This window comes from Danio rerio, chromosome 7 (assembly GCF_052040795.2).
Source record: "Danio rerio strain M-AB ecotype USA chromosome 7, GRCz13ab, whole genome shotgun sequence".
In the NCBI taxonomy this organism is placed as follows: domain Eukaryota; kingdom Metazoa; phylum Chordata; class Actinopteri; order Cypriniformes; family Danionidae; genus Danio; species Danio rerio.
The window spans coordinates 20,798,761-20,813,657 of NC_141027.1; the positions used below are offsets into that span (position 1 = coordinate 20,798,761).

A 14,897-nucleotide genomic window follows, 5' to 3' on the forward strand; every position below is an offset into this window, starting at 1 on the left:
TATTAATTATTCTTTGTAAACTTGGACTAGTTAGCCCCTACTAGAAAATGGCAAAAATACACCACATCTGTAGGCAAACAACATCTTATTAATGGGTGGATTGATGGATGGAAGGATGGATGGATAGATGGATGATTGGGTGGATGGATGGATGGATGGATGGATGGATGGATGGATGGATGATTGGGTGGGAGGGTGGATGGATGGATGATCGGGTGAGTGGGTGGATGGATGGATGGATTTATGAATGGATGGATGGATTAAGACAGTAGATAAATAGACAGACAGACAGACAAAGAGACAGATAGATGGATGGATGGATGGATGGATGGATGGATGGATGGATAGATAGATTATATAAAATATATATTTATTTCATGTATTCATTAAAAACTTTAAATAAACACTTTAGGACTCAGGATATATAAAGTTTTTTTTAAAAAAACAATTATTAATTTCCAATATTTAAGGTCTGAAAACAAGATATTTAATACTAACCTACTGTCATTTACTGCAAATAAATTCTCTAAATTATAATTATCTATAATTTTAAAGACACATAATCAGTTTATCAAATACAACATAAATAGTTTTGTTTAGTCATCACTTTTGTTATTGCCACAAACATTTGAATTAGTACAAGAGAAAAGATGGCTTCAATATTGTAAGTAGTTCAACACAAACAAAAATCACACTGCAGCTTTAACCAGTGTTTGAGTTTACCTGTGAATCCTCCATCTGCGATGTTGAACATGAACCGTGGACGCTCTGCTGGTCTGCTGATAACTTTGGGCACCTCCTCCCTCTGCACTCTGACCTCCTTCCCAGCATCCCTTTCACCCTTCACCTCCTCTGTGACCCGATGGAAGAAGAAAAACAAGTTTACATCATATTCCTAGTAATTTACTCTTCACGAAAAAAAAAACTGTAGTCTTGAGGCCAATTTATACTTCTGCATCGAGATGGTCCAGCACTGCCTTCACACTGTCAATCAGGGTGCATCTAAAATCGCATACTTCCATACTATATTGTACGCTAAAAACAGTATGCGTGCCGAGTAGTATGTCTGAATTCATAAAGTTCGAAAATCAGTATGCAAGAAGTCCTCTGATGACCTACTACTTCCGGCAAGATTCTGAAGTATGCATCGGATGGCCGATTCGCTATCCCATGATGCACCACAAGAGAATTCATGAATAGTATGCAACTATTACACAGATAGGTCACGTTATCATGACAAAAGAGCAAATGTAGTACGTCCGAGTTACATTCATACTACTCGCATTTATACTGAGTAATAGGCCACTTCAGACGCAGCCGTAATCTTTGCCATACTCTAATGTGAACCATTCTACTTCTTTTCATTTTAATGGCAGTCTGGAGTGTGGAATTAAATCAACTTTCAAATGTCCCATCAAAAATTGTATAAAATTATGCAAATTATACTCGGTTTAATAAACCAGTTTCCTTCAAATAATTGTTAAGCTATTATTATTCTGACCGTTAAGCATTTCTTTAATTCCAACTTCCATAGAACTGTTTTCTAATTTTATTCTTCAATATTTCTCAAGTCTCTTATTTGACAGTTCTATAGTATTTGCTGTGATGTGAACCCTTCAAAAAATGTAATGGCACATTGTGACGATGTCGAACACAAGAGCTGTGATTGGTAGAGAATATGGAGGTGGATGGAGAGAGGCCGCTGACCGGAGGGTTTAAAAGAAACTCTAGTTGGCGCCAACAGCCTAGCGGTTGATGCGTCGACACGTATCATCGGGGTGCTTGCAGCGACCCAAGTTTGATTCCTGGCTTGAGGTCCATATCTCCGCTTCCTACACTTTCCTGTCTGTAAAGGATGGTTTATACTTCTGCGTCGACTGATTGTCATGAACCATGGCGCCTGCCTTGCACGTAGCCATGCATTTATACTTTTACAAGCTGTTTGTGTTGCTCTGCAATAACACTTCTGAAACGCTAGCTGGCAGTAGGCTTTTATTATCCTCGTTGTTGAGGTTCTTTGTGGGTGTTTTTTTTCTTTTCTGAATGCTTTCTTAATACCTTAAAAACACAAAACAAAATTTTCCATAAGGAGGTTCTTCACAGGACTCAACGCTTGTAAGCACCGCCCACACTTGTCAGCGCTACCAAACCAACCAATCACAGAGCTTGCACAATGCGTTGTTGCGACATGTCGTTACATTTTTCGAGAGGTGCGCGTTAGTGTCAGCCACAGTGATGGCTATGTGGCTAATTTCCACTGTTTCCACTGCTGGTTCCCACCTCTTTCTTTCTTGATAGAGTGTGAATTCTACAGTAGCACCACACCCATTTGTGTCGTAAACCCAAAACACCAGCAGAGAAACTCAACACAGTGGGCAATAGAAACCCCACTGCCTACTAGAGTTTGGGAGTGTTATCAGAGCAAAACAGGCAGAACGCAGAAGTATAAATGTTCACAAGAGTGTGGGGTTTGTGCAAACTATGTGTCATGTGGTACACCATTCTTTCATTACAAAAGTATATATCCGGCTTTAATGTAGCGTTCATTGCACTATTAAGTGTAATTGTACAAACAAATTTGAACTCATTCATTTTCAAGTGCTTTTCCAGGGCCGGGTCGCAGGGCCAGCAGTCCTAGGAGAGAACTTTCCTCTCCCAAGACACTTCCAGACTTTCCTCTCCCAAGACACTTCCTCCAGCTCCTCCGTGGAATCCCGAGGCGTTCCCAGGCCGGCCGAGAGACACAGTACCTCCAGCATGTCCCGGGTCTTCCCAGAGGCCTCCTTCCGGTTGGACATGCCTGGAAAACCTCCCTAGGTAGGCGTCCAGGAGGCATCTGAAACAGATGCCCGAGCCATCTCAGCAGACTTCTCTCGATTCGCTCCTCCTGGGTGACAGAGCTTCTCACCCTATCTATAAGGGTGCGCCCTGCCACCCTGCGAAGGAAACTCATGTTGGCCGTTTGTATTCAAGATCTTGTCTTTTCGGACATGACTCAAAGCTCATGACCATATGTGAACGTAGATTGATCGGTAATTCGAGAGCTTTGCCTTTCTGCTCAGCTCCTCAGCTCCTTCACTCGTGAACAAAACCCCAAGATACTTAAACTCCTTCACCTGGCGTAAGGACTTTCCTCTAACATAGCAAACCACCTTTTTCCGGTGGAGCACCATGGCCTCGGACTTGGAGGTGCTGATTCTCACCCCAGCCGCGTCACTGTCGGCAACAAACCACTCTAGAGCATACTGAAGGTCCATGTTCGATAAAGCCAACAGAACAACATCATCTGCATAAAACAGAGATGAAATCCTGTAGTTTCCGAACGGGATCCCCTCCAGCCCAAGCTGCGCTTTGAAATTCTGTCCATATAAATTATGAACAGAATTGGTGACAAAGGGCAGCCCTGCCAGAATCCAACATGCACTGAAAACAAGTCTGACTTATTGCTGGCAATGCGAACCAAACTCTTATTCTGTTCACACAGGGAGGAAACAGCCCTTAACAGAGCACCTCTGACCCCATGCTCCCAGAGCACCCTATACAGAATGCCACGAGGGACACGGCTGAATGCTTTTTCCAAGTCCACAAAACACATGTGGACTGGGTGGGAATACTCCTATGAACCCTCAAGCACCCTGGTGAGGGTTTAGAGCTGGTCCAGTGTACCACTGCCTTGACGAAAACTGCATTGTTCCTCTTGGATCCTAGGTTCAACCATTGGCCGGATTCTCCTCTCCAGTAGCCTGGCATAGAATTTCCCAAGAAGGTTGAGGAGTGTGATCCCCTATACTTGGAGCACACCCTCTGGTCCCCCTTCTTAGAAATAGGCAAGTTTTAACTCCACCATTTTTTATGTTCTTTTATATAAAGTATGAAATATACAAAATGCAAAGAAATCTCACCTTTTTTGACCTCAGACGACTGATCTAATTTGTCCTTCTTCTCTGTTGTTTCTGAGGGAGGGGACGATGCTTCAGTTTTCTCCTTCTCTTCTCCAGCCTTTTCTTTTTTGTCACCTTTCAGAGCCTCTGCGATGACAGACAACAGTCAGATTACAATAAACTGAAAGACGAATTACAGTTGACCAGATTTCATCATTTGTTACCTTTGCTCTCTTCTTTAACAGATGGAGAATCAGACGGTTTCTCGGTGGAGGGCTCTTTTTCCTTGCCCTCCTCCTCCTCTTGTTTCTCCTTCTCATTCTTTTCTTTTGGTGGAGACTGAGAGATGTCAGGATTTTCTTTAGTTTTTGAGTCATCAGAAGCTGCCGCTGCTGGACTTTCAGATGTCTGAGATTTTTCACTGGTTATTGGATCTTTCTCACCCTCGTTCCCTGTAGCCTGGAAGAACATAAAGAAACGTTTGCTTTATTTGAGTGTCACATACAATATATTTACATGACGATATTATTGTTAAAAAACAAACACTTCTTTAAACAATTATTTAAAAGCTGTATCCTGATAAAATCATTTTGTAACAAGCAACAAATAAATCTTAATTATTTCATTATATTGTAACAGATGTTGGTTTCATTACATTATAGCAGATGTTGCGCTTAATAAGACAGTCTGTAATGCAGTTTTTTGGACTGTTTGCTTCCTGCTTTTTCAGACATCCTGGAACAGAGCTGTTGTACATTAGATTTTTGCACAAACTGAGATGAAAATCACCAAAAGTGCTGTGTGTTGGGCTGAAACAGTCCTATTATCAAAGATTATTGGAGATTTGGGCCATTAGGTTTCCACCAGGCCAGATGGATTAGGGCAATCTGCTTTTATGACCAGTAAATTACATTAAAAAAAAAATAAAAACAATATACTTTTTGCTTGCCTTTCTGCTGAACACCAAAGAAGATTTTTTTGAAGAATGTTGGTAATAATTTTGGTGCCCACTGACCTACATTGCATGCACAACATATTAAAATAATTGTTGAATGAAATATCTCCTTTTGGTACAATGAAAAGCAGTTGTTATCAAGTCTGATTAATGTCAAACAATGTTGCTTAGGAAGTGAACTGTGTATTTGAACAAACAACAAAAGATATCTTGCACTGGCATTCAGAAGATTCACTTTGATTTTTCCACATTCATAGACAATCATTCCAAACTTCGGGGTCAGTATGAGTTTAAGAAATGAATACTTTGATTAGGTAAAGAGGAATAAAAAGAGATGAAACGGAATCAATAAAAATGTTTACTCTGTTACAAAACAAAAATCTGTTTCAAACAAATGCAAGTAACTCTATTCAGCATTGATAATTATAAGAAACATTTCATGAGCGCTCAGTAATGGCAGCTAAAATATATATCAATTAAAAATACATTAAGAAGCTATTTTAAAACATAACATTACTGATATTACTGCATTATGCATATTCTAAATTTATAGAATGTGTCGGCGGTTTATAAGGACATGCATTTTGTCCTCATAATTTAATATGATTAAAAATCCTGCATAATGGAGTCTTTTAATTTCCCACAGATTTCTATTCGTTGAGTTTAGTGGTAGGGTTAGATCAGCCATGTCCAAACTCTGGAGGGCTGGTGTCCTGCAAAGTTTAGTTCCAACCACTATCAGACACACCTGGGCTAGCTAATCAAGCTCTTACTAGGCTTTCTAGAAACATCTTTGCAGGTGTGTTGAGGCAAGTTGGAGCTAAAATCTGCAGGGCTCATGCCCTCCAGGGCCGAGTTTGGACACCCCTGGGTTAGAAGAAGGCGATATAATAAGCAGTTTTTATGGCATAAAATACATTACGCCAACCGGGAGTCCTCACAAACCATCATAAAAAAGTATGTGTGTATGTCTCTGTCTATGATTGCATTGGTTTATCATACATTGTGTCCCCCCACAATGATACTGTAGTAAAATCTGAAATGTTTGAAATTTTGAGGTCAGGCAACCAGTCCCCATGAGGTAAGAAATATTAAAAATACTCTATTTGAAAGTGTAAAAATGCAGTCAGTTTTTTTTAAAGGTAGGATGGAGGGTACTGTTGATTTCATGGATAGAAAACATTGTTTGGTTAGTATTAAGACAAAAGAAATCTATAAAAAAGTCCCTACAATTCAAATACAGTTACACTTTAAAATTACTGGGCTCCCCACAATTCCTTTATTTCATCAAACATAACAAATCGATTATGTTAACTTAATTGTTTTTACAAATTTAAGTGGATTGAACGTAAAACAATTAAGCTGTCCCAAAAAAAAAAACAAGAATTGTGTTGATTCTGCTTATTTTAATTAGTAGTTTAAACATTGTTTGGTATTAAAAAAAATCTCCACTTTTTAAACGCTAGTCACATTCTAAACCACAGACATTACTTTTTAATATTAAAATGAAGGAATTATCACATAGCGTAAAAATCTTAAGAATTATCTTTAAAAGTAAACAACAACATGCTCTCCAACACTCTATTAGACATATGAAATTTAAATTTAATCAGATACACAGTGTTTAGCTAAACCTATAAATCAAAATAAACCCTGCCACATGCCAACACACACACATGCACACAAACTGTACAGCTATTTTTATAAGGACAGATAAAATGATTTACTGCCCCTTCTGTCCCAAGAAACAATGGAGTTGTCTGATGTTCAAACAGTATTTTCTATCCCCCTACCCCGACCCCACCCGTAAATCAAACCCTCACAGTAAACAATCTGTATTTTTACATTTTCAAAAATCTCAATTCTCTGTGATATATGAGCTACTTTCTTTATGGGGATCAAAAGCAATGTCCCCACAAGGTCGAAATTTGTCCTCACAATGTAAGGAAAACAAGACACACACACACACAAACACACACACACTCCTCACTCTAGATTTATGTGAATTGTGGGGACTTTAAAATATTTCTTTTGTCTTTACACTAACCAAACAGTACGTTTCCATCCTTAAATATGGTGACTGGTGGCCTGACCTCAAAATATCAAACAGTTCAGGTTTTACTACAGTATCGTTGAGGGGACACACACTGTATGACACACAGACATTCAAACTTACTTTGTTTCTGGTTTTTGAGGACTTTCAATTGGTGTAATGTATTTTATCCAGTAAACAATGCTTATTATATAGCCTTCCTCTAACACACAGGTGTCAAACTCAGTTCCTGGAGGGTGATAGCTCTGCACAGTTTAGTTCCTACCCTAATTAAACACATCTGACCCAACCAATTGAGTCATTCAGGCTTGTTTGAGACCTACAGGTAAGTGTGTTGAAGCAGTGTTGGAACTAAACTGTGCAGGGCTGTGACTCTCATGGAACTGAGTTTGACACCCCTGCTCTAACACTACCCCTAACAAGACCCAGCTACAGTAAGTGTGATTTGTAACAGTTCTGAATTATGAGGATTATGGGGACACAACACATGTAATGTGTATTTATATAGCGCATTTATCGTGTATGGCCATACACCCAAAGCGCTTCACAATCATGAGAGGGGGGTGGTGGTTAGGGGTCTCTCCACACCACCACCAGTGTACAGCATCCACTTGGATGATACGATGGCAGCCACAGGACAACGTGCCAGTGCGCTCACCACATAATCGTAAGGGCCGATTGAGGGACTTTGGCCAGGACATCGGGTTACATGGGATTTTTATAGACCACAGTGTCAGGGCCTTGGTTTAACGTCTCATCCATAAGACTCACACAGACCACAGGCTTAGCGGCCCCTGCTGGCCTCTTTAACACCACTTTTAACCTTGTTTTCTCATGTGGTCTCCCATCCAGGTACTGACTAGGCTCAGCCCTGCTTAGCTTCAGTGTGTAATCAGTCTTGGGCTGCAGGGTGATATGTCTCTGGCTCATAAAACCACCAAAACCATGTCCTCATAACTAACCTCCATATTGTAATATTAATGCCATTAAACAAATTCCTCCTCGTAAACCACCAAAACCAGTACACACACAACCACACACTTACTTCTCCGTGTTCTGTGCTCTCCACACTCTCTCCCTCCTTTGCTTCTTTCGCTTTTTCCTTCTCTCGCTCTCTCTCTGGTTCTGTCAGGGACTCGGCCTCATCTTTCTCTGCCTCTTTTGCGCTCTTCTCCGTCTTGTCAGGTGGAGAGGGGGTGGCTATGGGAACAGTTGCAGCAATAAAGTCTCTGTTTGCTAAAATGTCTTTGTGTGTAAGGGTCTTGGGTGGGTTTGTACCTGGTTTGGAGGTGCAGGGTGTGTTGTTGCAGCTCAGTTCAGGTGTGGGAGTGTCTGTCTTGATGGTGGGCGAAGAGGCTCTTGAGGATTTCTTAGAGTCAACGGTGATCTCTGGCTTCAGCTCAGGCATGCTCCATTTCCCATTGATATGTTCAAACTCTTGCACCTGCACACAACATTATGGCCACCTGCCTCTTTACTACAGTTCACAATCAGAAAAAAACTGAAGTATAAAGTAGCTTACATTTTATATGCTTATCTTCATTGTTGTGAAACAATAATTGTAGGAATGGGAAAATCTCCATCTGACTAGTTGACTAAAAGTTGTAGTAATTATACCTGTATGTATTTTGCTTGATTTTTAGGGGCTGTTAAAATCAAATGTGACCCTGGACCACAAAACTTATGCTGCGTTCACACCAGACGTGGATGAAGCATCAGTTGCGAGAGATTTACATGTTAAGTCAATGCAAATCACTCGAGTTGGAAAATCTGTACTTCAGCAGACATTTGCGCCATGTTAACCAATCATGAGCTTGCTCTTGTAGAGGAGTGATTATGACGTAGTGCCAGTTGTTGGTGTCCTAGGGGGAAATCTCTTTTCGACACTGGACAACAGTTTATCAAACTGGGCTCGGCACAGCCAGAAGCACCGCTGAAAGCCTCCACCATCCAGGTATAGTTCCTGGAGGAGTTGATTAGCTCACAGAGCTGGGTGCACCTCTGAAAGGACCTAGTGGACTCAGACACGGCTCTGGACAAATCTACGTAGTTTTTCAGCCTTCCTAAAGCACTAAATAGCTGTGCTGTATGAGTCACCGGGCATACAGAAGCCCTGCCCATGACATGAATCTGCGTCTATTGTGAAGTAAATTTGATGCGCGAATTAAGCGAATTTGATAGCGAATGCAGTAAACCAAAAATGTTCACACATCTAACTGTGTGCGAATAGAGCTATTCATTCGCGTGTGCCACATCTGGTGTGAACACAGCAATAGGGGTCGTTCACGCAGAAGGTTCCAGTGTGCTACTTTTCTACTCTTTTTCAATATAAATATGTGCTTGACAGACGTGTTTAACCATTATGCTTGCATCTTTAGAAGAGCTTCCCATGTGAGTGTCACTTTTTTTAGAATTAGCGTCAAGTTGTAAAATCTTCAACTTTCTCATGCAGCACATCTCATCACTGTCGGGTCCAAAAGCAGTGGACCAATCAGATGAGCTCAGAGGCGAGGCAACCATTGCAAAGTTGGCATGACAAATGTTTTATTTACCTTCATATTATGTTGGAAGTGGCACTCATTGTGGCTTTCTCCAGATATCCTGAGTTATATGATGTGTCTTTAAGTGCTTATCATAACAGATTATTTTCCCATTTTTTAAATCGGTAAGTTATTGTCGTTGTTACATGACGTTCATAATATTCCGCATAGACCATTGCATTGTACTTTTTGAATGTTTTTTGTTTGTTTGTTTGTTTTTAGAAGCTAAGACGTGATCTGTGTGAATAAGTCCTTAAATTGCATGGGTATACTTCTGGACAATAACCAAAAAATTACATTTTATTTCAAAATTATTTAACTTTCTTTTATGCAAAAAATCATTGGAATATTAGATATAAATTGTGTTCAATGAAGATATTTAGTAAACTTTCTGCTGTATATACACACACACACAAATATATATATATATATATATATATATATATATATATATATATATATATATATATATATATATATATAAATATATATATATATATATATATATATATATATATATATATATATATATATATATATATATATATATATATATATATATATATATGCACATACATATATTTGAAATCTCTAAAAAATGACACTTATGTCTGGTTTTGTGGGCACAAATAACACATTCTTCAGTACAAAAGGTGAAGCACACAAGTAAAAGGAAATAAATTCTTGTGAAATCTTTTTTTTTTTTACAAAGTTTTAAAATTTTAACCCTTAAAACAGGACTTTTAAAATTTTAACCCTTAAAACAGGACACAACATTGATACATGACACAGTAGCCATTGGTCTGTCTGAATGTGTATGGCTGCAGCAGTAGTGCGTTAAACTCATTCAAGAGTTTTACCAACTGTCTAACAGAGGCATTACAGGGTAAATCATTAGGAATTTGATAAATCTTTAGATAAAAACTATGCGTTTTAAATGTATTTGCATATTGATTATCATTCCAAAGCAGCTTTGCAAAAGTTTCACATCTTTATATCACAATCAAAATCATTATAAATAGTTACCTGCAGTTATACAAAATATAGTGTACATTTTGAAAAAGGTAGTGTCTGTGTGTATAATACATTTTCAATTAAGTGATCTGATCCTTACAGTTTGTGTAATGCTTAAGGCTTTGAAGAAAATATAGCATTAAAGACTTTGAAGTCTTTAAGCCTTTTTATGCATTTAAAAGATGTCTGATTATCCACCAAGGCTGCTTTGGTTTGACTCTCTAAAACATGGCAGACCAACACTGACCTTCTTCTTGACCAGAGACATGACTCCTATACGTGTGAGGACCGGCTGCCTGCAGAGCCCCTCCCGTGGGACGCCATCAGCAAACGTCTCGGAACCATCAGCCACTGGCTCACAGAGATGCCTCATGAAGAGCGACACATATGCCCTGTCAGAGGAATAAACAAACATGACAGAATTAAAGTGAAGTTTCCTTTGCTGTAGATTATACATTATTGTATTACTTCATATTTTTTATTAAAAAAAAAAGCATTACTTGAACTCTTTCTCGCTCTTGCCGCGGAGGTCCCGCACGAGCCACTGAGAAGAGAAGGCGTCCTGAGCAGGCATCCCCCATCTCATGATGGCATTCAGGAAGGCTTTTCTCTGACGCGTATTAAAGCCCAATACCTGACAGACAAACAATGATCAAACCTTAATGAAAAATACTAAAATGCACTGAAATCAGCATCGAAACACAAATAGGTTGCATTAAAGTGAGTGCTTCTCTAGGTTAGTTAAAAGATTTATTTGTTTGCCTTTATTGTTATAGGAGAATATTTAGAGGATGGGAGAAGGGATCAGGAAAGGAGGATCGCTTTGTGAGCTGAGATTCAAACTTGGGACACCCAAGGAGCAGTTGAGCTACGTATTGGTAAACCACCTACGATGCTGTCAGCACCAAATCTCTAGGTCAGTTTAGTCCAGGCCAAAAGAAGAAAATGATACATTTAGTCCTGGTTTACTTAGCATTCACGTTGTCATTTTTAAAACTGAACCTAAAGAGCTAAACATACAAAACAAAGTCAAAATGCTTTTATGTTTGGCAACAGAATTTTGCAAATATTAAACTTCAAATGTATTTATTTGTAGCACGAAACAACTAAGTGATGTAGAAAGATAAAAATGGGGAAAAGAGGGCAAAGAAAAATAAAAGGAAAAAAGAATCAGTGTTGGGTAAGTTACTCAAAAAAGTAATAGATTACAAAAGTGATAAAACTACTGATTACAACCGGAAAATTGTCATTTGATTACATTACTAATTACTTAATTTAAAAAGTAACCAGATTACTAACTACTTTACTTTGAAGTTACTTTTAAAACAAAAATACAAAATAACCTGAGGCTCTTTCAGTAATTTTATATTCACAGAAAAACTTCATAATGGTTTTAACACAGCAGCTTTGCAAATTTAAAAGATTTAAAGAGATAATTAATCTTTGCTTGTTCCAAACATGTTTGTCCTTTTTTGTCCTCAAAAGAAGACATTTAGAAGAAAACTGGATACCTGTAGCCATTGGCATTCATAGTAGGAAAAACAAACAGCTCACTTTGTCTGCAGTTGTGGAGACAAAATGTAAATGCTCAAATGTTCAATCAGTGAAATCTGAAATATGTGAGTGTGCCCAATATGTTTGCGCAAGACCCGGCTTCATTGGAAATAACAAACTTGTACGCACAAAATACATGATATGTGAACAGCCTCATAAGCAGCTATGCTTCTCTTCAGTTTTTTCAGATGTTACCTTCTCCCAATCCTGCACAAAAATCCAGTTTGGCCGTTTTGTGCATCTGGTGATGGGGTAGGGGTGTCCCGATTTTTTTTAGCTTGAAGGTGTAGGGCTAAGGGGAAGGGCTAGATAGCCCTTGAAACAGATTTTTCAGGACCACACTCAAAACCAAGTGGTACAAACATTTCCCACAATACAGCAGCTACAACGCAACATGGCTGCACACGGAAGTAAGGAGATGCACAAATTAGTATTTTTGTCATTATTACAAATTTTTACAACAAACATATGTTTGAATATATTTATAGTGGCGTTCATATTCTACAGTCATGCTTTTGAATATGACCATGGTGTAAATGCGCAGTACAGTTACGATCTTACTGCCACATTATACCGTTATGATAACATGATATCACTGTCTTCAGTGATTTCCTGAAGATAGTTACCAAAAAATAACACTACTGTAATAACTACAGCAGTCAGCATCCTCAATCTCATCTTTTAAGAGTTCAAGCTTAGCTGATGATTGATTATAAAGATTGTTTGGCATGCTCTCCCGGGAGAGAGTCCTGTGCTCATAAAATCCTCGAGCTCAGGGCTCCCTCTCGTTTGCAAGGCGAGAGGAGTGTTTGAGCTCAAGCAGATCTCGAGAACTCCCCTGCTGTGGTAGCTAATGAACAGATAGTAATTGCTCTTAAGAGATAACTACTTACTAGGAGCATGTCTATGGTGCCGATTTAAATTAGTCAATTAACTTAAGTTGCATGTTTTTGGGCGGTGGGAAGAAACCAGGGAACCCTGGGGAAACCCACGTGAGCACGGGGAGAATGTGTAAACTCTGCATAGGACTTAGGGCATTTATAGTGGCTTAGGAATCATCTGATTGGTAAATTGGACAATGAATTAGACATTAATTAGACAATGCTGGACCAGACGCAAGCAATCATAAGCACATGATTCTTTTGAAATTTGTTTATGAATAAACTTCACATAGTAAGAGCTCGCGATGACATATGATGATGTGTGCAGGTGTTGTAGTGCTGTCCCATTTCTTAGGGGTAAAATTTGAAGCTCTTCCTCTTCACATTCTGTTTCAAGGGCCAAGGGGAAGGGGTAGGGGTAGAAAGCTGAATTGGGGTTGGGCTTAACTGACGTTGCAACTGAAAACGTGATAAAAAAAACTTTTCTAAAAACTATATTTGTAACGTAAGTAATGAAATTATAGTGATTTTATCTGTAATCAAACTACACAAATTTAAAATGTAATTCGTTACATGACTGCATTCCCCAAAAATTTAATTAGAATACAGTAATACATTATACGCACTACTATATTCTAATTAAATTTTTGGGGAAATTAATTGATTTATTGTAACGAATTACATTTTAAAGTGGTTACATCCAACTTTAAAAAAATAATCATAGTCCAAATAAACATATGCAAAAAAGCATTTAAAACATTGCTGTGTGCTCAATATATCTCATACTATTTTTATTTTCTTGAAAATTTCTGGTTTCAGCGTGTGTCAGATGATAAAAGAATGTTTATATTCTGGAAAAGCATTTGATGACATTTTTATGTAAATTATTTGAATCTAATCAGCTCCAATATGAAAAACAGACCTGATTTTACTGACATTATGAAATGTTACTGGGCAATTCTGAAAAGAGCAAAAATGCAGCCCTGTTATCTCCAGCTGTGTGTCAGTCAATTTAATTATGAGAGGCACGTATCCAGAGATGCTGTATATACTGGCCTCCAGATAAGCAAACACTGGGAAAATGCACTATTAATCACATTAAACTGTGACCAGTAAGCTGGTGTTGATTTTACACCAAGCACGCTGACATGTTTTTGCAACAGTGATTTACAATAGTAGTGCCAAAACAAACAAATAAACAGAAGTGAAGCCAAACAAAAACAAATCAGCGATACCTCAATGTTGCCGCCAACTCTGGCCAAAAGGGGTGGCAGTGGTTTGTCCTTCTCGTTTCGAAGTTGCCTGCGTGACTGTCTGCGACCTGGACGAGGGGAGAGGAGAGTCAGCCAAGAGATCAGTTCAACATGTCCATCTCACTGCGCCAGCATCAGGAAACAGGGTTACAGCACAGGAAGGATACATTATCCTGAACAGCTGCAATACATAAACTGTGAATGTGCCTCCAGAAGAAAAGCAAAACCTGACAAAGCCGCAAGGCGCCCCAATAACGAACCAAACGTACCAAAAGAGCACAAATTGACCAAATTATGTCCTAAATAAATCGTCAAAAGATGAGTAGGGTAGGAGAATCACTTCATCACAGTTTGGATGAGGTTTTTTCCCAGAGCCAGTACATTGCTGTGGGTGCTGCTGGTGCATGAACATTTGTTTAATAATTTTCCAGTTTTGGCATTGGAGGGTTATGAGTTTGGCATCAAGTAGACTAAGCTGGCTTTTGAGGTCAGTCTTAAAATGCTTTGTCAAGGTTTACTTGGTCTCTTTTAGTTGTAAAGGCTACTGGTGCTGATCTGGCTGATAAACTTGTGGTAGTTTGAATTGATTAAAGGCCCCGTAAAGTGCTTTGAAATGTGCATTTTTTTACTCTGTGTTTGATCTCAACTGAAAGTATCTGAAACAGATACTAGAGAGCATTTGATTGATCTAGATTTGATGCACACCACAAAACTTAAGTATGTGGTGACGTGAAAAAACTGTTGTTCCATTTAGACAGAAGTGTTA

At 38.8% G+C, this 14,897-nt stretch overlaps 1 protein-coding gene across 4 annotated transcripts in view; it reads right to left on the reverse strand.

Moving 5' to 3' along the window:
- The window catches only part of chd3 (chromodomain helicase DNA binding protein 3), a 100,180-nt gene that overhangs the window by 33,774 nt on the left and 51,509 nt on the right, over positions 1 to 14,897 (reverse strand). For all 4 annotated transcript variants that reach the window (XM_087260912.1, XM_087260911.1, XM_087260910.1 and 1 more), the window contains exons 27-34: positions 14,114 to 14,199; positions 10,944 to 11,077; positions 10,691 to 10,835; positions 8,168 to 8,333; positions 7,935 to 8,089; positions 4,106 to 4,340; positions 3,903 to 4,028; positions 724 to 852 (exon numbers count right to left, since the gene is read on the reverse strand). In XM_087260912.1, the coding sequence (XP_087117038.1) occupies positions 724 to 852; positions 3,903 to 4,028; positions 4,106 to 4,340; positions 7,935 to 8,089; positions 8,168 to 8,333; positions 10,691 to 10,835; positions 10,944 to 11,077; positions 14,114 to 14,199 (1,176 nt within the window). The remainder of the gene's footprint in view (positions 1 to 723; positions 853 to 3,902; positions 4,029 to 4,105; positions 4,341 to 7,934; positions 8,090 to 8,167; positions 8,334 to 10,690; positions 10,836 to 10,943; positions 11,078 to 14,113; positions 14,200 to 14,897) is intronic.